Genomic DNA, 19,787 nt, shown 5'->3' with positions numbered 1-19,787 from the left:
GCCATCGAGTTCCTGGCTGTGCATTTACTCATGGATACCTCGTGGAGTGAGTCGTGTAGATACTCCTTGGTCCTACGTGTCAAAATGCATCAAACAAATACCAAAGTTATTCTTTATCTCGGCCGCCTCTGGCAAGCGAGGGGAAACGCACGCTTGCTTGGATTATATATCCATTCTGGCTAGGCAGACTACACACGAAGGAATGATTCGAACGGAAAGCGAATCAGCCCAATGAAACAGATTCTGAAATGAGAACGATATAACGTTCAAGTCGACACTGCCACAAAATCTTTGTGGCGATATGTATTTCAGTTGAGGATCGCTTTAGACTGACCACTAACAGACAACCTACTTTCTAGAGCTTTGTCTTTCCCGAGTCCCACCCAGATGCAAATCCTTCTCACACATGCAGCACGCCTACATCCTCCCATTAAAAATATTATTTGCCGCAGCGGTTAACAGACAACCTACCGTGACTTTCTAGAGCTTTGCCTCTCCCGAGTCCCATCAGCAAGACTCTCTCACACACACGGCACGCCTACATCCTCCCGTTAAAAAAGACTATTTGCCGCAGCGGTTAACAAACAACCTACCGTGACTTTCTAGAGCTTTGTCTCCCGAGTCCCACCCAAGTGCAAGACTGTCTGACAGCGTGACTCACATACGCCTACATCCTCGTTAAAAAAAGATTATTTGCGGCAGCGACGGATAGAAAAGAATAATTCTGTATGAGCCGAATGACAATTCCCGATCTGATTACCATTCCAGGCTTAGTCATACACGAGCTAACGCTCTTTCTCGGACTACAATGCGAAACTTGCGCTTGCACTTGAACCACCGGCCTCAACATATTCCTTTTTGCCTGCAGAGGCTCGACCAGCAAGAATTTTTGGATAGATGGCCCGCTTGTTTGTCACAAGGTTCGTGCTGACATCGCTTGATCTCGCGCAGCCCCTCTCCACCACGCCGTGTGCTTATAAAAGTCCGGCTCGAACACGACAATTGATGACTGCATTTTCCCGCCTTTCTTGACCAACGACTGACATGTTTTTTAATTCTCATAGGAGCACATCTCTAGCTATTTCGTTCTTTGGCGCAGTATTCAACTTTGCTGTTGCAGTGCGGTTACTGGGAGCTTGGCGGCTATTCAAATGGGATCCAGAAAGCGAGTGGGAGAGCTCGGAGTATTCTATAAGTAGAGATGGAGTGCGCCTCGTATGGGCGTTGCTGTGCGCATACTTTGCTGCGGCATCGACCATCTGTTTCATTGGCGTGGCAGGCATTGTCCGAGTGCGTTGAGTTTTGTCTTCTGTTCTTGCCAAAATATTAAGCGTTCTTCGTCAGGGCAAACCATCATTCGTGCGCATATATCGTGACTACATTGTTGGAGAATTCGTGGTTGGCACGTTATTTGCAGCCTTAGGCTCTTACGTTGCCTTTCGACCGACAATCCGCTCTAATGTTTGCGAGCTGTTGTCACGCCAACCAGACATACTTCGGGACTTTATCGACTTGGGGCTGAATTTGGAGAACTGTGAACCATGGCTTGAACGGGGAATGGTCGCTTTCATGGTCATTCTGATTATCATCACCGTCATTCGCGTGAGTAAATTTCACCTTAATGGTGGCTGCAAGGCCCAAGGCTGAGTGCTTGATTGTTGCAGCTTCATTTCGTGTTGGCATTATCGAGTTACTATTCCATTCTTGTCCGCCATCAAAGCTTCCATCTACCATTGCATACACCTCGCTATTCGGGTGCTACCGCTGGGGAAGGGGAGTTAGAGCGGATATATATCCTCCCAGCAAGTAAAGCGTCTTGCACATCCGACCTCGATCTACAATTTGTAGATGCTCCGGTTTACGCCCCAGTCCCGCTGACGCATGTTTCTCAGGAAGTGGCGGAGGAGCTGCTTGCGAATGCAACTGAAGCATGGGTTTCTCGATCACACTCAACCCAACATGTGCGACCGCACAGCCTCTCGCCGGCCCGCTGTCAATCTGCGGAGCTCGGTTCGGGAGCAGGTCAGACTGGTGATCTGATTTCGTTGGAGAATGAAAACACTGAAAAGGCATAATTTGATGATTGGGATGATAACGACGGTATAAACTTCTGACATGTTACGGTAGTGTATCTGGCCATACTATGCTCTTAGTTGTATTATTGCGTTGATGAGCTGTCGGTTTTAGCATATTTGTACTGTAGTTCTCTCAGTTATTCGGAAACAGAAGAGTGTCATATTTTTTGGCGTGATGCTCGGCGTGGAAGCTCTCAGCCTAGTACTGATCTGAATTCAAGACTTGTCTATATCCAGACTTTGTTCGGGATCTTTCCCGAATGCCTGCATTGTCCCAAGCTCCTGACCTAGTAATCCTTGCCATCTGATGTATCGATGGCCGGACCTGCCGCCTCTTCCTCGGGATCAGATCATTACCACTAGTACTGCTGTGTCTAGCTGTCACAGGTCCTTAATCGAGTTATTGTTTGCTCGGCGTTGCATCGCAAGCCGGGCATCCGCGTCATAGGCTAGGAAACTCCAAACAATTCACGTAGAATCACAAGAATGACACGATGGTACGTACATGACTTACTAATTAAGGTTTACTTTCTGTTCCTGTCTCATTAATCTATGACGTATGCGGATAAAGCTGTTGCACCTCTCACGACGGCTCCCGCTACGGATCTAGCTAGTACCCTTACCAATTCCCTACTATGCTGAACCTAAAAATATCAACTGTCATTCCTGGGCTAGCCCTTGGAAACTAGTAGAACTAATGCCTTGTCGTTAATATTGATTCATTAGCGGTCAGCGCTGCAGTGCCCGCCGCAGTTCCTTCTATTTTACCATTTGCTAAACTCGTAAGCCTTTAAACTTCTATTGCAATTCAAATAGACTCTTGCACTGAAGTGACTGAACACGTTGGTACTACTACGCCAAACTAACTAAATTCATGGTTAAACTTAACATTAGCGCACTACCTGATCAAGCCAGTCTTGGTAGTCGTCATTTAGTTTTCTTCGGCATGCTTTCCCCTGGTTCCGCAGTTCCGAACTGTCGAAGTTCGACAGATACTACGACATGCCGAGCACTGCACCATCAATTTCCAATCTTCCCGGGCAACGTGTTGAATTTTAAAAGTGATTCAACTTCTTCTCGCCACATGCCTCGTCACCTACAGTCGCCCGCGTCCGCAACTTGGGGGCACATCTTACTAACACAGGCAAATCCACTCGAGAATCCCGATGCTTGAACCACTTGAGATCACGGAAAACACTATCAACGACCACATATATCTCGTTTAAATTTATCTGATTCTGAATCAAACAGAAGTTCTTTCTTCTAAGAATCTTGATTTCGGGATCTACCTTCTCGGACGGAACCCGCGCCATGCTCCACAGAAGGAACACAAATACACGACTCAGCCACATTTATGTGCGATTCACGCAGCGTAAAAGCTGACAAGATATTGATTGAGCAGGGCATGAATTCTAAATTCACTTGTTGTCATCTAAAGGTTCTCTTCAGTAGCCACTTCGAAGGCTGGACCGTCGCCAGGTGCTACCTTGTTTGTAAAACTGTTTGATCAGGGACCCACTCGCGCCCGTGGCATATATAAAGTGCCAGCGCGTGATGCGTAATATGGCTCCATCGATGCTAGAAAGAGGCACAAACATACGCAACGATTGACTGCGCAGGCCAATACATCATTTCTAGAAACCTGAAACGACCGAGTCTCTTGTAAAAGATCAGCAACTAGGATCCTCCACAATGTCAATGGAAGGAATAAGGGCAACGTATTCCGCTCGCTCTACGTCTGTCATCCTCACCCGACCGCTGAAAATCAGGCTCTCCAGGGGGCACTTTGACCGCGCCAAAAATGCCACCAACAACTGATGAGGCACTGCATTGGCACCGCTGAGAGCTTTGAGAACGCGCAAATTGGGCAGTGATAGAGCATTGAAGAGGTCTGACAAAAAGTCTTGGTGTGTGGTAGAATAAGTATCGGCGATGCAAAAGGTCTGGATTCCGGTGTGCGTAAGTGGCTCTAAGGGTTTTTTTGGTTCACGTGTTACGTCGATCGTGATCGAGGAGAGATTGAGACATAATTGGAGTAGGAGCAGGACTCCATTCGCGAAATATACGGTGATTTCGACATTTGTCAGATGGGCCCACACGGGACTGCAAGAATTTATATGCTCGAGGTCGAAGGGTGGACTCACGTCAAGGATCTTGAGACTGCGCATAGTGGACAGAAGTTTCGAGATAGATCGTACAAAAGCTGCTCTGTAAGGACTCATCCCTGCTATTACCAGCTCCTGAAGTGCTGGTAGGTCTTCCAACAAACTTTCAAGTTGGCTTTCTCTGATGGAAAGTAGGAGGAGAGACCTGATTTGATTGATGTAAGGCTGAAGAAGGCTTCGTAATTGGTTGGTCGATGGGTAGTGCCCGAGTGCTAATGAGAGCGGACGTCCTTGTGATCTCTCGAGCCACGAGTCATAGAAAAATGCTGCCGACTGCCAGTTTCCGTAGTCGACTTCCACAGACAACCTACACCACAAACCAGGCATACCTACAGCAACCTCCCTCCACCGTCGGCATATTCTGGTCAGTAGCACGGGGGCCAGCTTTGCTGCGGGCGACAAATGTTTACGTTTAGGGAGACAGTAGTGAAAGATATGGCATGAGGTTTCAGTTGGCAAGCGCCAGAGAGCCGATATAAATCCCTTGTGCAGATGCCTGGACTGGATGATCTCGTACTGCTGTTCGGCGAGTGACTGATGAAGATCTTTGATGCCGACAGTGACCGTTTCCAGAGCTGAGAAATCGCGCAACACTGCATCCAGCTGCTGGTCGCGTTCGTTGACGATGGCGCTGATGCTCTCGCCTTTGCTAAGCTCAACAGGGTGGTTGGTGTTTGGGAAACAGGCTTTGGAGTATCATGATGGAGTTTCAAGGTCTGGCATCTGCTAATGGTCACTATTGCATCAGACAAGCGATCAGCTGCTATACACACGAGTGGTTGTGAATGAGCAAGCTGAAGCAATTGTTTATTACTCCTAATTGACACAACTAACCGTGACTTGGTACTTACAATATTTTGCAGCGCACCAATGATATCCGAGGCCGGGATGAAATTGGCTTGTAAGTTGGTGACTGTCTGCATGCTGTTTCCCTTATATTGGTTGAGACATTCGAGGATGGATGTTTGAAGAAGGAGGAAGGTACATATTTTGCTACATATGGTGATGCCGGCATGCGATTCGCCAAACTGTCTGATCAGTGACTGAGTGTCTCTTCTGTGTTCAGGGATGTGGTGCTTTGGCACAAGCACTGTTGTTATCATAAGTCAGGGTGAGCGTCTCCCCGGCTGGTGCCGGGTTGTAAGTCTCTGCTACCTAATACTACTAACTAACTAACTCCTACCAAGTACTAAGCCTCAGCATCATCGTGTAGTCGAGGCCACGACCAAGGCTTGTTGGAAATACTCATAAATTTAACTAGTAAAACACTGTCATTGCGCCACGACCGAGGCACTAGGGCCCACTTTCTTCCTGGCGCCATGACCCGGATAGGGACGTCGTATTAGCAGGAGAACCCATACGTGCGAGACTGATCCACTAGGAGTCATTGGAAGATGAAGCTTCACACGAAAGAAGGCTAGGGCTGCCATAAGATTATCAAAGATCGATGGTCATGAGATCTCGGTGCCGATGGTCATTCAAGTTCTAGGGATTTTGATCATCGACTGACACGACCGGTTTGTAAGGGCGACCAGCGCACAACTGTGACTACGTTTCTGATGGAATCACTTCAAGTTGATTCATAGTCCGCAGTATGCGCTCTGACAAAATAGCAGTAGTATTAGGAGTCATACCTAGTCTGGTTTTCGGCGGGTCATCTCACAGATTCTCACTTGAACGACCTCAAATTGAAGCTCGATGCCAGATAGTAGGATTGACATAGAACAAAACTGCACACACGGTATTACTACAATTAGATTATCTGCAAGTAGGGCTAGAAGTATTGATTTAGCAACTATGAGGGATGATCAAGGCTAGGAACTCACACATCTCGGCAATTGAACCAGTGGTCTCCATGAGCCATGCGACTCAAATCAATCTCTAGCCCACTGGGTATCACTAATACAGTCCCAAGAGAATAAAATGGTTCTCCTCGGTAAGCGGGTGGTACCCAGAAAAGCAGCCGAGGATCGGCTCCTACCATCCATCCATCAGCAGGGTTGTGCAATGCATGCTCCAAGCTTGATGCGAAGCAAATGACGCGATTGTCCCAAGTATTGGTTGGTATGGGAGTGTCCTGTTTGCAAGGTGTGGCGGGACGTCTATCCAAAGAGTGGATCTCAGTGTCCTCCTGGAATTGATGCACTATCGCTGTATTCCACAGCCGGACAGTGCAATCCGAAGAACCAGACACGATGCGAGTGCCATCGGGGGAGAACGAGACTGATAAAACTGAATCAGTGTGCCCTCGGAAGGGCTTGCCCAATGACTCCCCCGTCACTGCATTCCACAGCCGGACAGTGGAATCCCTTGAACCAGACACGATGCGAGTGCCATCAGGGGAGAACGAGACTGACAAAACCGGATCAGTGTGCCCTCGGAAGGGCTCACCCAATGGCAGCCCCGTCGCTGCATTCCACAGCCGGACAGTGCAATCCCAAGAACCGGACACGATGCGAGTGCCATCGGGGGAGAACGACACTGACAAAACCGAAAGAGTGTGCCCTCGGAAGGGCTCGCCCAATGGCTCCCCCCGTCGCTGCATTCCACAGCCGGACAGTGCAATCCGAAGAACCAGACACGATGCGAGTGCCATCAGGGGAGAACGAGACTGACTCAACCGAATGAGTGTGCCCTCGGAAGGGCTCGCCCAACGGCTCCCCCGTCGCTGCATTCCACAGCCGGACAGTGCAATCCGAAGAACCAGACACGATGCGAGTGCCATCGGGGGAGAACGAAACTGACCAAACTGAATCAGTATGCCCTTGGAAGGGCTCGCCCAATGGCTCCCCCATCGCTGCATTCCACAGCCGGACAGTGCAATCCAAAGAACCAGACACGATGCGAGTGCCATCGGGGGAGAACGAGACTGACCAAACCAAATCAGTGTGCCATCGGAAGGGCTCGCGTAATGGCTCCCCCGTCGCTGCATTCCACAGCCGGACAGTGGAATCCTCTGAACCAGACACGATGCGAGTGCCATCGGGGGAGAACGAGACTGAGGAAACAGAACGAGTGTGCCCTCGGAAGGGCTCGCCCAATAGCTCCCCCGTCACTGCATTCCACAACCGGACAGTGGAATCCCTTGAACCAGACACGATGCGAGTGCCATCGGGGGAGAACGAAACTGAGAAAACAGAACGAGTGTGCCCTCGGAAGGGCTCACACAATGGCTCCCCCGTCGCTGCATTCCACAGCCGGACAGTGCAATCCTCTGAACCAGACACGATGCGAGTGCCATCGGGGGAGAACGAGACTGACCAAACAGAATTAGTGTGCCCTCGGAAGGGGTCGCCCAATGGCTCCCCTGTCGCTGCATTCCACAGCCGGACAGTGCAATCCGAAGAACCAGACACGATGCGAGTGCCATCGGGGGAGAACGAGACTGACAAAACCAAACCAGTGTGCCCTCTGATCACGGTCTGAATAGCCGTCCAGTTCACAAGACGCCCATGTATCAGACGAAGAGTGTTCGGAAATCTTGTAGTAAACTTTGTAGCTATCGTGGACTTGATAGGGGAAAACGGCAGCGCTGAGACATACAAATGGGGGGTGCTGTGCAAAATCATCCCACCAAAGACTTGAACGAATCTCTGCACATCCATTGCAGTGGACAAGACATGTTGATAGCTAATTCGGCCCTGTATTCACGCGTAAGCACTTCGCCTGACACCACCAGGGGACTCTGTTCTCACCTTCAGCCACTGGGAAATGAGTGGAAGCACAGCAACTGCAACGTCTAGCTCATCGAGAAGGCCGAGTGTTTCAATCCAGAAGAGTAGCCGCTCGTTGTCGAAGAATGATTCTATTTCCTTTGCGAGCTCCGTGTCGAAGTCCACTTTTCGTACGTGCGTAGCCCAAAATCGACAGGAATAGGACAGATGTGAGGGAATGCATGTTGCGACTCGATGCGGCAGCTCGGTGTCTTTGCTATTGGGGAGGTATGAAGACTTTAAATCGCATATGTTGAAGCGAAGGTCGTGTTCCATCACCCGAAGTGACGCAAAAGCAAGATTGCTTTGCGCGTTCGATATCTCCACGAAAAAGTCTCCACTGGATGTTTTGTCTGTCAGGAATTCGCGGAAGGATGCGTGAAGGGGTCGAATGGGGATAGATGAATTGGTGGTACCGCTCAGCAGGGATCCCATATCTGCTACCACGAGTTCCACCTCGTACCGCTCGCTCTGGTCTGGAAAACGGCGCCGCATGGCATTCAGGGCATCTAAAGGGAGAGGTTCGGCTGAGCCGAGTATTTGTCCCATCACGGAATGAAACCTTGCTAGCGCTCGCTGATACTCGGTTGCTGTGCTGTCTTTCCCCATGTTTTCTCCTAAAATGAACCTATACATGCCATACAACAGCTTTTTCCGCTCTCCATGATCGTGGGACACGACAGCATTGAAGCGTTCAATTGCGCGTGAGTAACCAGACGATTTTTGGATGTGTTCGCATGCAAGACGCGCCCACTCAAATAGTCCATCAGCTTTGTCAGCCAGGACTGCAAACTCTTTGTGCCCAATATCTGGCAGTTCTTTCAGCTCTTCAGACACAAAAGTACGGATGTCGCTCTTTGCAACTGCTTCTGGAATGTCGTCCATGGATAAAGGTAGAATATGCTGAGCACCGCGAAACGCATCGTTGATATCACGAAGTGGGCGAGAGGTGACGAGAATCCGAAAGTTGGGAGGGAGTTCGGTGATTTGGGGAAGACCTTTGTCCTGAAGTTTACCGGCAAGTATGCGGAGAAGGTGATGCCGTGTCTCGACTCCGCCGCTCTCATCCAGCGCTTCGATCACAATCAAGACAGGCCCCACGCTCGACCCAGAAAACTTCTTTAGCGGTTCCACAAACAACTCGCGCCACTGCTGGATGATATCTTTCGTGTTCTTGAGCGCGGTTTCATTTTTGACTGCATTCGCCAATGTTCGTCTCATCTCCGGATCACGGTCAGCGAGGTCGTGAGCGATAGTGGAGAAGACTTTTTCATGACGCTTGTCGTCCTTAAGGTCCCGGTCGAAACAAAAACACGAACCAAGCCCTCCCGAGTCTTTGAACCACTTAGTGATTGTGTGAGCGATGGCTGATTTGCCCGTGCCTGCAGGGCCAGATAGCCACAGCACACGCTGGGTAGCACCTCCACTATCGTTGATCCATTCAGTGATCTGGGAGAGAATGGCCGTGCGCGTCTCTGGTAGGCATTGTTTGGTAGTATTTAGTCCCGCGCCCTTTGCGTAAGGCATATCGCTGAGATCCATTTTCTCACCCAGTTCGTCACCTGAAAGGGTATGAGTAGATGCAAAGTCAGAAGCACGCCCAAATCCTCACTTGTGAACCGGACAAGATCGGTTACGTCACGAACAGCTCGGTCCCGAAATTGTTGCATAAGGTCATCCAAAGCCTTGTTGTACTGTGCAATTAGATCATTCGTATTCGAGATAACATTTTTCCCGAGTCTCTTCCCTGTGATAATGGTACAAGATTCATAATATGTAGAAAGCAATGGCTCATGACTTACAAAAGCTCTTTGTCTTCGAGTAGTCCCTGATGAAACGCGCGCACTCTAGAGTCTGCTGGGCGATCCGTCCAGCGGTATTGTGTTTGGATGAAATCTGGCCAAGAGTGTCATCTTGTGACATGAAGCGGTAGACTTCTTCTAATTTGTCGAGAAGAGATTGGACCGATTCGTCGCGTTCCGTTTGAGCGAGAATAATCTACATAGAGTCAACAACTGCTAAACAGAAGGGCGAAACTACACGCACTTCGGATGCAGCAGACAGCGCACCCAGCGCCACCTTTGCATACGGGTGTACCTATACAACTTGATTAGCTCGCTTCCAACCAAGAAGAGTGGCCCATACATTCGCAAGATTCTTAATGACAGTATTAAAAATTCTGAGTGGTTGGAGATATGTGGTCTGGAAATTATCTACATCAGCGAGACCTGCTGGGCCATCCTTGGCTGCAGATGCCACTGAAGTGATATGTTTCCCGAGTTGTCTCATATTTTCCGCCCCCTCACGGGCACCCCGAAGTCCAGCATGAACTGATTGGGGATCGGGAGCTTCCTCTACGCCAGACGAAGCAGCCTGATCCTGTGCGCCCACCAGAAGTCAGAGACAAAAAATAAATCGTTTGGCGTGAATACCTTCAAAGCAGGTTCTCCGGGCGCTCCTTGGTTCACACAGCCACTGGGATTCTCAGATGTGACAGGCTTGTCACCGTCGGAAGGGTGCAGAGGTGACGTATTCTGGGTGTGCCTCAGAGAAGTTCAGGATGAAAATAATAACTACTTACCCCAATGTTCTGATTGGATGAAGTACCTTCATGATCGGCGTTCGGGACAGCAGGGGTTTGGTGGCGGGAACGCTTGAAGCGCTTCTGCACAATACCAGCTATATTCTAGCTCCCTCAGCATTCAGGTCGACGTACAGAAACTTTTTTAGTCACATTCTTCTTAAATTTCCGCAGGGCTCGACAGAATCCGCTACGAGGCTGGCTCTGGATGAAACATGCGTCAGAGCAGCGACGATGTTATTAGCGCTCGTCGATAGTGATCCCATGAGTGCACGTACCGAGATCTCGCCAGCAGTTGCTTCTCTGGACCCAGCCTCTGAAGCAGGTTTCAGCTTGTGGTCATCGCTCATTGTGAACAGTCAAAGATTGGGATCAGCCTGAGGGAAATGGATGCAAGAATTAGAGGGAAGGGAGAATAGGCAGTAGAACCATTTGACAAGCACTCAAATACCCTTGACAAGACAGCGCTAATCATTCACCCACGTCCAAGTTATAATTGGGCTTTGTAGGAACGTGTCACGGTGGGTCGTGCAAGTGCTAGAAACTTTAGCATCGTTCATCATGCAACAAGCTTGATTCATAGGTGCGGGTAAGTTACTTATACATGATGAAATACATGCGTGTGTATGGGCACAACGAAAGCTATCACAATCATCAGGCTGAACTTGTATGGAAAGCGGGAGCCTCTGATCAGCGCTCAGATGGTATGTGTTTGGTCAAACCTATTCATATAGATTTATTCTGCAGCACTTGTCCGCTGTTCTCGCAGTCTGGGGGACGAACTTGGGACGAACCCCATCTCTGGTAGACTGGCTCCACCATTAATTCCTGGTGTGGCCGTCCGGGGTTCTGTGCATTCTCAAAATGGGAGAAGCGGGATCTTGAGGCTGAGGTAAAGGCAAAGATACGTGCACGGATGCTCGGGCAGAAGAAAAGAGAGACCCGTGGCGCAATCAAAGGCCCTTTTGAATTTGAACAGCGTCACGATGCCTAGCTCCGGCTGTGCCCGATGATCGATGATCATTCATTTTACCCCGCCACCTCTGCTGCAGCCTGCATCCACGTACTGAGACAAAGCCGACTCATCATCATCACTTTCATTTGGTAATTCCTCAACAAACATGGTCGCCTCAAAGTTCACTACTCCTGCTGAGTCTCCCACATCGGCAAGTGTTATGCCAGCGGCCTCAGCTCCAGCTGCCAATAAACCCAGCTCATTCCCTACCTCGTCTACTCCACAAATGGCCCCTGCAGCACCGGTGTCTTCATTTGACCTACCCACGATACAACTCCTCCCACAACCTCCTACCACCACGACCACCGCACCTATGTACGTTCGACACCTGCACCTGCAGCAACTGCACAGTCTGCAGTTCCTTCATTGTCTTCTGGCCCTACGCCTGCACACTGCTGCTCACTGTACCTGCTTCCGCATCTACCAATCCTTCTCTGCACCTGCGGCATCAAGCACGTAAACCAACAAACCGGCACCGTTCCCCATCGCAAAAGGAAGTGTACTACCTTCCTTGGTGCCAACATCTACATCGACACAAGCCAACCCACCGTCGATATTTGGGGCACGTTCAAGCAACGCTAACCCGGCTTTTGCTCCATCCGCACATATCCCGCTGAAGTTTGACTTTGTGAAGAAGCCTGCTACTACATCTCTCCCTACCGCAACTGCTGCCGACGCTGCAAAACAAACTAATCCTTTATTCATGTTCTCGGCGGCTACTCCCCGATCCAGTCCCTTGCGAGCGAGTTCACCACAGAAGTTCCCGTTCAATTAGCCCACATCCGCATCAGTATCTGGTTCTGGTGGACTTTGGAAGCGCCCAAGCCCAAAGGAGCAGAGACTGAGAGGCCTAGACTTTTTGTTTGGACCGCTCTCCGGTGGTTCAGCATCTGGCTTTACAGATGCTTCATGGCACCCAAGCCAAACGCTGAGCTACCGGGGACATCAGCCTTTGCCACAGCTATATCATCGGGTGGTGATGCGAAGAAAGCGGACGCGCCATTATCGATCTTTGGCGCCGCAGATGCTGCCAAGAAAGATGGAAGCAGGGCTGGTGCTTCTGCACCTGCAGTCTTCGGTGATTTTGGTGCAAATACAAGTGGCGTCTCGAGCAATATCTTTGAGAAGTCCAGTGCTCCACAGCTGAGTGGTGATGCAAGCACGTCTACATCGACTCCCAAGAGTGTATTTAACAATGTCACGTCGAGCAATGCGTTTTCTATAACTCCTGCTGTATTTGGCAGTGCTCAACCAGGTGCTTTCGCGTTTGGCGATGGTCAACCAAGCTTGCAGATAGCACGAAGCCGTCACCATTAATGCTCCTCCATCAAGCAATACCACTTGTTCTATCCTTTCATTTGGGAGGAAGGAAGACACTACAGTGCCTTCTCCGTCCGGCACCAGTGCTTCTACTGCATCTGAATCATCGACGCCCGTGTTTGCATTCGGGTCTTCTGTGTTCAGTCAACCTTCGACGGATACTTCAAATGGCCCAATGCAACAGCAATCGGTCTTCAGAACACCGTCGGTACCTATGCCTAGTGCAGTTGGCTTCGGTAGGGACTGCAAGCAGCACATTCGTCTTCGGAAGTCAACCCGGAGGCCAGTAATATCTCGCGCTAACGAGGCTCTGGAATAGAGGGAGAAGAGATCCTGCATACGAGAGAAAATGCGCAAGTCGCTCCTGTGTATTTTGGGTGCGGACAGACTACGGGGTACACGCAGCGTATGCTATGAGAGAAATCATTACATCAGTCCAAACCAATGGTCCGAGAGTGAACCGTGAGGACTCGGAGGACACGAAATCCAAACACGACAGGACGAAGGATGCGTGCCAATGAAACGGGCGTCAGAACAGGAAGAGGGCGACGGACGCAACCCAAATAAAGAGGACAACGGACGAGAGACCACGATCGCGGTGCGAAGGGAGGAGCTCGAGGGAGTGGCAAATATTAGTAATAAATTGGGAGAGACTAGAGGTTATTTCCCTTATAATATCCAATGGTCGAGACGTTCGAGGATGGTATGTTTGAAGAAGCCTGAATTCAGAATGGCTGTACAGTCCGACTTGATTGGCAATGACATGCACATATTCGTACAGATTGGTATGCCGGCATCTTCTATTTCACGATTTGCCAAATTTCCCAGACGTGGTCCGACAGTGGTGTGTTCGAGGATGCGGTGCTTTGGTCTATTTCTATCATAAGTCACCATGTCTTATCCCTGGCTGGTGTCAGGTTGCAAGTCTCTGCCAGTGCCGCATAATACTGCTAACTGACCAATAACTGACTACAACCAAGCACTAAGCCTCAGCATCGTGTTGTCTCCTGCTATCCGAGGCCATGATCAAGGCTAGCCGCAATATTATGCAAGGCTTGTTGAAGATACTCAACTAATAATACACTACCGTGCCGCAGAGAACGCTTTCTTCCTGACGTCATAACCCGGATAAGGACGTCGCATTAGTAGGTGAACGCCCCTTAGCCTATGTACTCGCACTACTCATGCACTCCTGCCTCCATATTTATGAAATTCTGCGGAACATTTTTTCGGCCCTAAACAATTATGAAGACATCACGCTTGACATCCAGCAACCATCCAGAGTCAACGACGTAGATATTCGACGCCAGACTCTTGCACGTCTCGCTAGGACTTGTCGCACATTCTCGGATCCTGCTTTGGATGTACTTTGGGCTCACATAGACACTCTCAGCCCAGTAGTAGCATGTCTCCTCAGGCACGTATGGTCACGACGTCGTCATGGTCTGGTAAGTTTCCGGTGCTCCACGATTACACTCTATCTCAAACAATATGTAGAGGCTAAATGGTCGCGTTCAAGAGTCTCATTGGCGGGCTATCGAAAAGTACCTTACGAGAGTTCGAGCTCTTGGCGTGGGGCGGAGTGTCATGCGTATGGATGACTTCTCTCTAGAACTCGTACATACCCTCTGCGGTCATCCCTGGCCTTTCCTACTCCCTCGCCTTGAAAAACTGTTCTGGTCGGACAGTAGCTATGAATACACTCGCCTCCTTTCCGACCTTCTCAGCCCCACCCTGACTGAGCTTCATCTACACGCGATGGATAACTTGTTTATGCGTTCGATTTTACCAAACCTGGGAGTTACATGTCCCCTCATGAAATCCTTTTCCACCACTGGCTTAGATCCAGCTTCATCCGTCCCAGTTTCAACAGCAGTTGTATGTGGTTGGCACCAGCTCAAGACCCTTAGCACAGAAGCGGTTGATGGACCTGCCTTATTCCGCCTCTCCACTCTTCCATCCCTCGAGCACTTGCAACTCTCATTTCTATCACAGAATAGGGGCTTCTTCAAATACAGTCCGACCACATTTTCAAACCATCTTCGCCATCTCACAATCCGCGCTCGGAGTCCCGAGCTATGCGTACCCTTCCTTGAAGCAACGTGGATACCTGCGAGAAGTGTTTACATTTCTCTCGGGAACATCCCGCGATCTTACAGCAACGAAACCTTTCTTTTACTCCTTGCCTCTCGTGTAACAGCACAACAAGTGCAAGCTCTCTCACTCGATTTGACTTGTGATTGGCTGCTTACAATCACCGAAATCATGCCCCTGTTCTCATTTTGCGCGTTGGAAGAACTAACGCTTCCATCAACCTCTAGCAACCTCACTATAAACGACCAAGACCTCATCAGAGCTGCGAAATCGTGGTCCAAGCTCACAAAATTACGTCTGGGCGATGAGGGCAGGTGGACATCACCAGTGCGTCCTCAAATCACCCTGCACGGGTTTGCTAGTCTGCTCTTGCATTGCCCACACTTGTGCACTCTTGGCATCAGCATGGACGCCACCTCATATAATGTTGTGACGCCCCAGGTACCAGGGGGTGGTGTAATCAATACTAAGATCACCACACTCTCTGTCGGGGCATCGCTAATCGAGAATCCGTTGGCTGTCGCCGCCTTCCTCTCCTCCGTCTTACCAAACTTGAACAACATTCTGTCCAAGGTCGACACCGACTTCATGCCAAGTCAAACGGAAAGACGTCACGCGAAGTGGGCGAGGACTGCAACGTATCTGCGAGATGTACACATGATCAGGAAGCAGGAGCGGGCCAGATTGGGGATCCGTACTAGGGTCATGTAGCGCAGAGTTTGTATTTCAGGAGGGAACCATTCGAAGTCAGAATAGTGGTTCCTAGCGATGGCGCGTTTCTCTGCAGTGTTACATTAAATGCGATAATGATATCGATGGTTTTAGCGCGATTATCATGATGTAGACTGATGCGCATTGCAGATCCAAATTTCAAATTTACACAAGGTCATTCGACCGAGGAAACCTCGAGGTGTCGCCTCCTCACCAAACTTTCAAGAGAAGATAATGGCCCATGTTCGCGAGCGGTCTCCTTCGACTGAGCTTTCTTCGGATTCACTTCTAAAGCGATTAAAAACGACACATTCCTCGTCGACATCGACCGTGGACCACGCTGGACCACGAGTTACGCTTCCATCCTGGTCTATTTGGGCCAGAAAATGTACAGCAGCTGCATCAGGCTTACGCTAGCAGTGAACCGTTCAAATATGCGATTATCGAAAGCTTTTCCAGGACGATCTTCTCAAGAATGTGAAGGACGAATGTATCAAGGAACTGAGCTTCACTGAGAAGGAGACAGACATATACAAGGTGAGCCTCCTCGATCCAACTTGACTATCTATTATTCAACATCTTTTTCCTAGGTCAATCAAACCGGGGACCTCGCATCACTCTCGTACCTCTCTGAAGCTCAACTTGCACTTTTTCCAAACCTCCTTACTCTCCGCGATGCACTCTATTCTTCAGAGTTCCGCAAGTTCATTCAGTCTGTGACTGGGTGTGGACCACTCTCCGGAACGAAACAGGACATGTCTGTCAAGTTCCAACTCGTACACGAAGGGGTGTCATCTGCTTAACCACGACGATGTGATTGGAACCAGGCGCGTGTCGTACACCCTCTATATGCCACTGCCATACGGCCAGGAATAGAAAAAAGAATGGGGAGGTGCTTTAGAGTTGTATCCTGTTCAACCCGGCGTCGACGGGATCCCTGAGCCTGAGGCTGCACCACGCAAAGCCATCCCTCCAAACTGGAATCAATTCATTTTATTCGAAGTGCAATCAGGCAAAGGCTTCCATTCCGTAGAAGAAGGCAGTTACTGAGCTCAAAAGCTCACAAGAACAGTTGGTATGTCTTGGAAGATGTATTGTTTGTGCATGGGTCTCATCGGGACTACTACAGACATCTAGTTCTACCACTTTTATTGCATACCCCGACTTAGAGCCACCCCGTTCAGATGGACCGCCCCGAAGAGAATATATCTCCTACCTCACAAAGTTCCTTAACCTAGTTTACCTTCAAACACGCACGATGAAGGCATTGATGGCACGTTTCGTCGCGGAGTCGAATATTGAACTTCACCATTTCCTTTCCGCGTCTCTCGTATCGAAACTTGAACCTGACCTGCGTGGGGCAGACCAAGTTGATGGTCTTGATGGCGAACTTAGTCGATGGAGTCGTGACGCCAGGCGGTCTAGGTCCGCCCTATTCTGACTACGTCTCTGTGACGGCCTTCGAGTCAAAGAAACATCCTGGTAATAGAATAAGCTCTCACATCTATGGCTTGAAGGATTGACAATAATCCACTAATAGTAGCTTGCATCGGAGGACCGGCAACTGGAATGGCACTTGCAACGCCCTGGACGAAAGGCAAAAATGTCTGAGCCATGTCAGAAGCTTTGCGGGCAGAGGAATCGCCACGGGAGGATGTGGTGGAGGAAATGTCGATGGAGACTTTGATATCTGGCTCCCTCGCCAGAGAACCAGGGTGCACTAGTAGTGATAAATTCGAATGGAGAGTAGATGAAGAAACGGGAAATTCACTAGTAGGTATATCTGCAGAGATCGAGCGATCACCTTCAAGTTCATGGTAGGTGGCCTGTTGCGTCTACCAGTGTCACACAGCCAAATGTGACAGCCGCGGTTAACTTCGTTACAGTCGGTCCTACAGAATCCTGCTGCCTCCGTAGAATTTCCAACACTTCGTGGATGTTATATTGACTTTGCATCTGAGATGACCACTAACAAAGCGGAATAATGAGTGCATGCAAACAATTTTGAGAGAGTAGAAAACAACCGAATAATCCGCCAGATAACGGTCGATTTCGCTAGAGCATCCGGCGATAGCTTGCGTAACAGATGTGTATGCGAGACCACGGTTGTACAGCTGTGTTACTTGGGCCGATATGTCTTGCAACATCCTAAGTGCGACTCGATGTCGGGTAAATTCAAGAACACATCAAGAATACATATACCTAATTATGGAATCCCTCCGGTATTGTTCAAAGGGATCCTGGCCGGCCGGAGCATTGCACAAATATGAGGCTCGTCAGGGGAGGGTACCCATCACCAAGCTGGGAGTATTAGCATCTTCTACCAGTTCGTTTTGGCGAGAAGCATGAAAGAGAACTTCGTGGGCCTCCAATACCCGTCGAACTTGATTTGAGCTAATTGGTATCGGAACAATAACACTAGGAATCGACGTCGTATCAATTAAAGAATCTTGTTGATTGTGTTCAATGAAAAACGTCGTGGAGGACGAATTTTGAAGCATCCTGAGGAACAAGGCTCCAAGAGTGCTAGCGCAGCATACCATCGCCATCTCGCCTCATCGCGCCGTCGTTACTCTACGGCACCTGGTAAGCTTGTGGCGCGCACTAGATTTTGTGCCATGTTCTTGCTGAAGCGTTCGCTCTCCAGCCGCAATAATAGTGGGGATGCATAGCCGTGCACGTTCTTTGCTTGAACCCTGGCGGAGACTTGCTGGCGACTCGATCTATACAGGTTCTTGTTGCACCGTGACGTTCACGACCCCTGCTGTCAGTAATAATCTTATCAGACTCTGGTCAGACTTAAGTGAGTACTACGAATCAATCAGTACCCGTATTTGGGGTACTGAATCACCGAGAGTCATTGGAGGATGATGCTGCACAGGAAAGGAGGCTAGGCTACCATAAGATTCGAATCGAAGATCATCGATCATCTCTGCGCCGATGATTACACAGGCTCAGGGGGTTTTGATCATCGACTGGGACTACATGTTTATAAAGGCGACTAGGGCGCAACTTCATTTCTGATGGAATCACTTGATTCATAGTCCTCAGTATGCGCTCAGACGAACTACCAGTAGTATTTGGAGTCATACCCTGTTTGGTTTCCAGCAGCTCATCTTACTTGAACAACGTCAAATTCAAGCTCGGTGCCAGACGTAGGATTGACGTAGAATGAAACTGTACACTCGGTATTACTACAATTGAATCATCGGCAAGTAGGGCTAGAAGTATTGACTTAGCAACTACAAGGGACGATCGAGGCTGAGAACTCACGCATCTCGGCAGTTCGACCATTGTTCTCCATGAGCCATGCGACTCAAATCAATCTCTAGCCCACCGGGTATCACAAATGCAATCCCAGGAGAATAAAATGGTTGTTGTCGGGAAGCGGGCGGGACCCAGAAAAGTAGCCGACGATCGGGTCCTACCATCCATCCGTCATCTTTCAGCGAGACATCATCTTTGAGCAAGATAGGGGTTGAATTAAGATCATGATGAGAGGTGCCCTCGAGCAGCTCGGCAGGGTTGTGCAATGCATGCTCCAAGCTTGATGCGAAGCAAATGACGCGATTGTTCCAAGTATTGGTTGGCATGGTAGTATCCTGTTTGCAAGGTGTGGCGGAACATCTATCCAAAGAGAATGCGGAAGAGTGGATCTCAGTGTGCTCCTGGAATTGTTGCATTATTGCTGTGTTCCACAGCCGGATAGTGGAATCCGAAGAACCAGATACGATGCGAGTGCTATCAGGAGAGAACGAGACTGACTCAACCGAACCAGTGTGCCCTTGGAAGGGTTCACCCAATGGCTCCCCTGTCGTTGCATTCCACAGCCGGACAGTGGAATCCCAAGAACCAGACACGATGCGAGTGCCATCAGGGGAGAACGAGACTGACGAAACCGAATTAGTGTGCCCTTGGAAGGGCTCGCCCAATGGCTCCCCCGTCGCTGCATTCCACAGCCGGACAGTGCAATCCGAAGAACCAGACACGATGCGAGTGCCATCGGGGGAGAACGAGACTGACAAAACCGGATCAGTGTGCCCTTGGAAGGGCTCGCCCAATGGCTCCCCCGTCGCTGCATTCCACAGTCGGACAGTGGAATCGTCTGAACCA

At 49.6% G+C, this 19,787-nt stretch overlaps 7 protein-coding genes across 7 annotated transcripts; 3 read left to right on the top strand and 4 right to left on the bottom strand.

Moving 5' to 3' along the window:
- Positions 1–1,044: 1,044 nt before the first annotated feature.
- Positions 1,045–2,075, top strand: DFJ58DRAFT_651062 (uncharacterized protein; the record flags this gene model as incomplete). The annotated part of the gene is made up of 3 exons (XM_041381603.1): positions 1,045–1,290; positions 1,345–1,602; positions 1,665–2,075. The coding sequence occupies 3 exons, from the start codon at positions 1,045–1,047 to the stop codon at positions 2,073–2,075; spliced, it is 915 nt and encodes a 304-aa protein (XP_041249975.1).
- A 1,640-nt stretch (positions 2,076–3,715) lies between these two features.
- On the bottom strand, positions 3,716–4,781 carry DFJ58DRAFT_366535 (uncharacterized protein). The gene has a single exon (XM_041380057.1). It carries the CDS (start codon positions 4,565–4,567, stop codon positions 3,746–3,748), a length of 822 nt encoding a protein of 273 aa, XP_041249974.1. The 5' UTR covers positions 4,568–4,781; the 3' UTR covers positions 3,716–3,745.
- On the bottom strand, positions 4,477–5,356 carry DFJ58DRAFT_366549 (uncharacterized protein). Its single transcript, XM_041380058.1, has one exon. It carries the CDS (start codon positions 5,341–5,343, stop codon positions 4,606–4,608), a length of 738 nt encoding a protein of 245 aa, XP_041249973.1. The 5' UTR covers positions 5,344–5,356; the 3' UTR covers positions 4,477–4,605.
- Positions 5,357–9,517: 4,161 nt separating this feature from the next.
- DFJ58DRAFT_366515 (uncharacterized protein) lies at positions 9,518–11,050 on the bottom strand. The gene is made up of 7 exons (XM_041380056.1): positions 10,813–11,050; positions 10,688–10,738; positions 10,535–10,639; positions 10,386–10,487; positions 10,099–10,332; positions 10,000–10,050; positions 9,518–9,951 (listed from the first exon to the last, which is right to left on the bottom strand). The coding sequence occupies exons 1-7, from the start codon at positions 10,882–10,884 to the stop codon at positions 9,745–9,747; spliced, it is 822 nt and encodes a 273-aa protein (XP_041249972.1). The 5' UTR covers positions 10,885–11,050; the 3' UTR covers positions 9,518–9,744.
- A 605-nt stretch (positions 11,051–11,655) lies between these two features.
- On the top strand, positions 11,656–13,188 carry DFJ58DRAFT_836619 (uncharacterized protein; the record flags this gene model as incomplete). The annotated part of the gene is made up of 4 exons (XM_041392306.1): positions 11,656–11,864; positions 11,908–12,046; positions 12,282–12,734; positions 12,847–13,188. The coding sequence occupies 4 exons, from the start codon at positions 11,656–11,658 to the stop codon at positions 13,186–13,188; spliced, it is 1,143 nt and encodes a 380-aa protein (XP_041249971.1).
- A 746-nt stretch (positions 13,189–13,934) lies between these two features.
- Positions 13,935–15,818, top strand: DFJ58DRAFT_366411 (uncharacterized protein). Its single transcript, XM_041380055.1, has 3 exons — positions 13,935–14,317; positions 14,367–15,734; positions 15,789–15,818. The coding sequence occupies exons 1-2, from the start codon at positions 14,054–14,056 to the stop codon at positions 15,672–15,674; spliced, it is 1,572 nt and encodes a 523-aa protein (XP_041249970.1). The 5' UTR covers positions 13,935–14,053; the 3' UTR covers positions 15,675–15,734; positions 15,789–15,818.
- Positions 15,819–17,008: 1,190 nt separating this feature from the next.
- DFJ58DRAFT_741495 (uncharacterized protein) lies at positions 17,009–17,821 on the bottom strand (the record flags this gene model as incomplete). The annotated part of the gene is made up of 3 exons (XM_041387146.1): positions 17,009–17,123; positions 17,177–17,642; positions 17,699–17,821. The coding sequence occupies 2 exons, from the start codon at positions 17,819–17,821 to the stop codon at positions 17,487–17,489; spliced, it is 279 nt and encodes a 92-aa protein (XP_041249969.1). The 3' UTR covers positions 17,009–17,123; positions 17,177–17,486.
- Positions 17,822–19,787: the final 1,966 nt, after the last annotated feature.

Source organism: Suillus subalutaceus (genome assembly GCF_016647625.1).
Source record: "Suillus subalutaceus strain FC151 chromosome Unknown DFJ58scaffold_5, whole genome shotgun sequence".
NCBI lineage: Eukaryota > Fungi > Basidiomycota > Agaricomycetes > Boletales > Suillaceae > Suillus > Suillus subalutaceus.
This window is presented reverse-complemented; position numbering and strand designations above follow the sequence as displayed.

Bases quoted from the DNA above. Each gene is read 5' to 3' on its own strand.
- DFJ58DRAFT_366515 (XM_041380056.1), bottom strand. From the start codon at position 10,884: ATGAGCGATGACCACAAGCTGAAACCTGCTTCAGAGGCTGGGTCCAGA. The intron at 10,333-10,385 runs GTATTCACGCCA...GTGGGCGCACAG, and splicing joins CCGGAGAACCTGCTTTGAAG to GATCAGGCTGCTTCGTCTGG. The intron at 9,952-9,999 runs GTGCGTGTAGTT...GACTCTATGTAG, and splicing joins CGCTGTCTGCTGCATCCGAA to ATTATTCTCGCTCAAACGGA.
- DFJ58DRAFT_366535 (XM_041380057.1), bottom strand. From the start codon at position 4,567: ATGCCTGGTTTGTGGTGTAGGTTGTCTGTGGAAGTCGACTACGGAAAC.
- DFJ58DRAFT_366549 (XM_041380058.1), bottom strand. From the start codon at position 5,343: ATGATAACAACAGTGCTTGTGCCAAAGCACCACATCCCTGAACACAGA.
- DFJ58DRAFT_366411 (XM_041380055.1), top strand. From the start codon at position 14,054: ATGCACTCCTGCCTCCATATTTATGAAATTCTGCGGAACATTTTTTCG. The intron at 14,318-14,366 runs GTAAGTTTCCGG...AACAATATGTAG, and splicing joins CACGACGTCGTCATGGTCTG to AGGCTAAATGGTCGCGTTCA.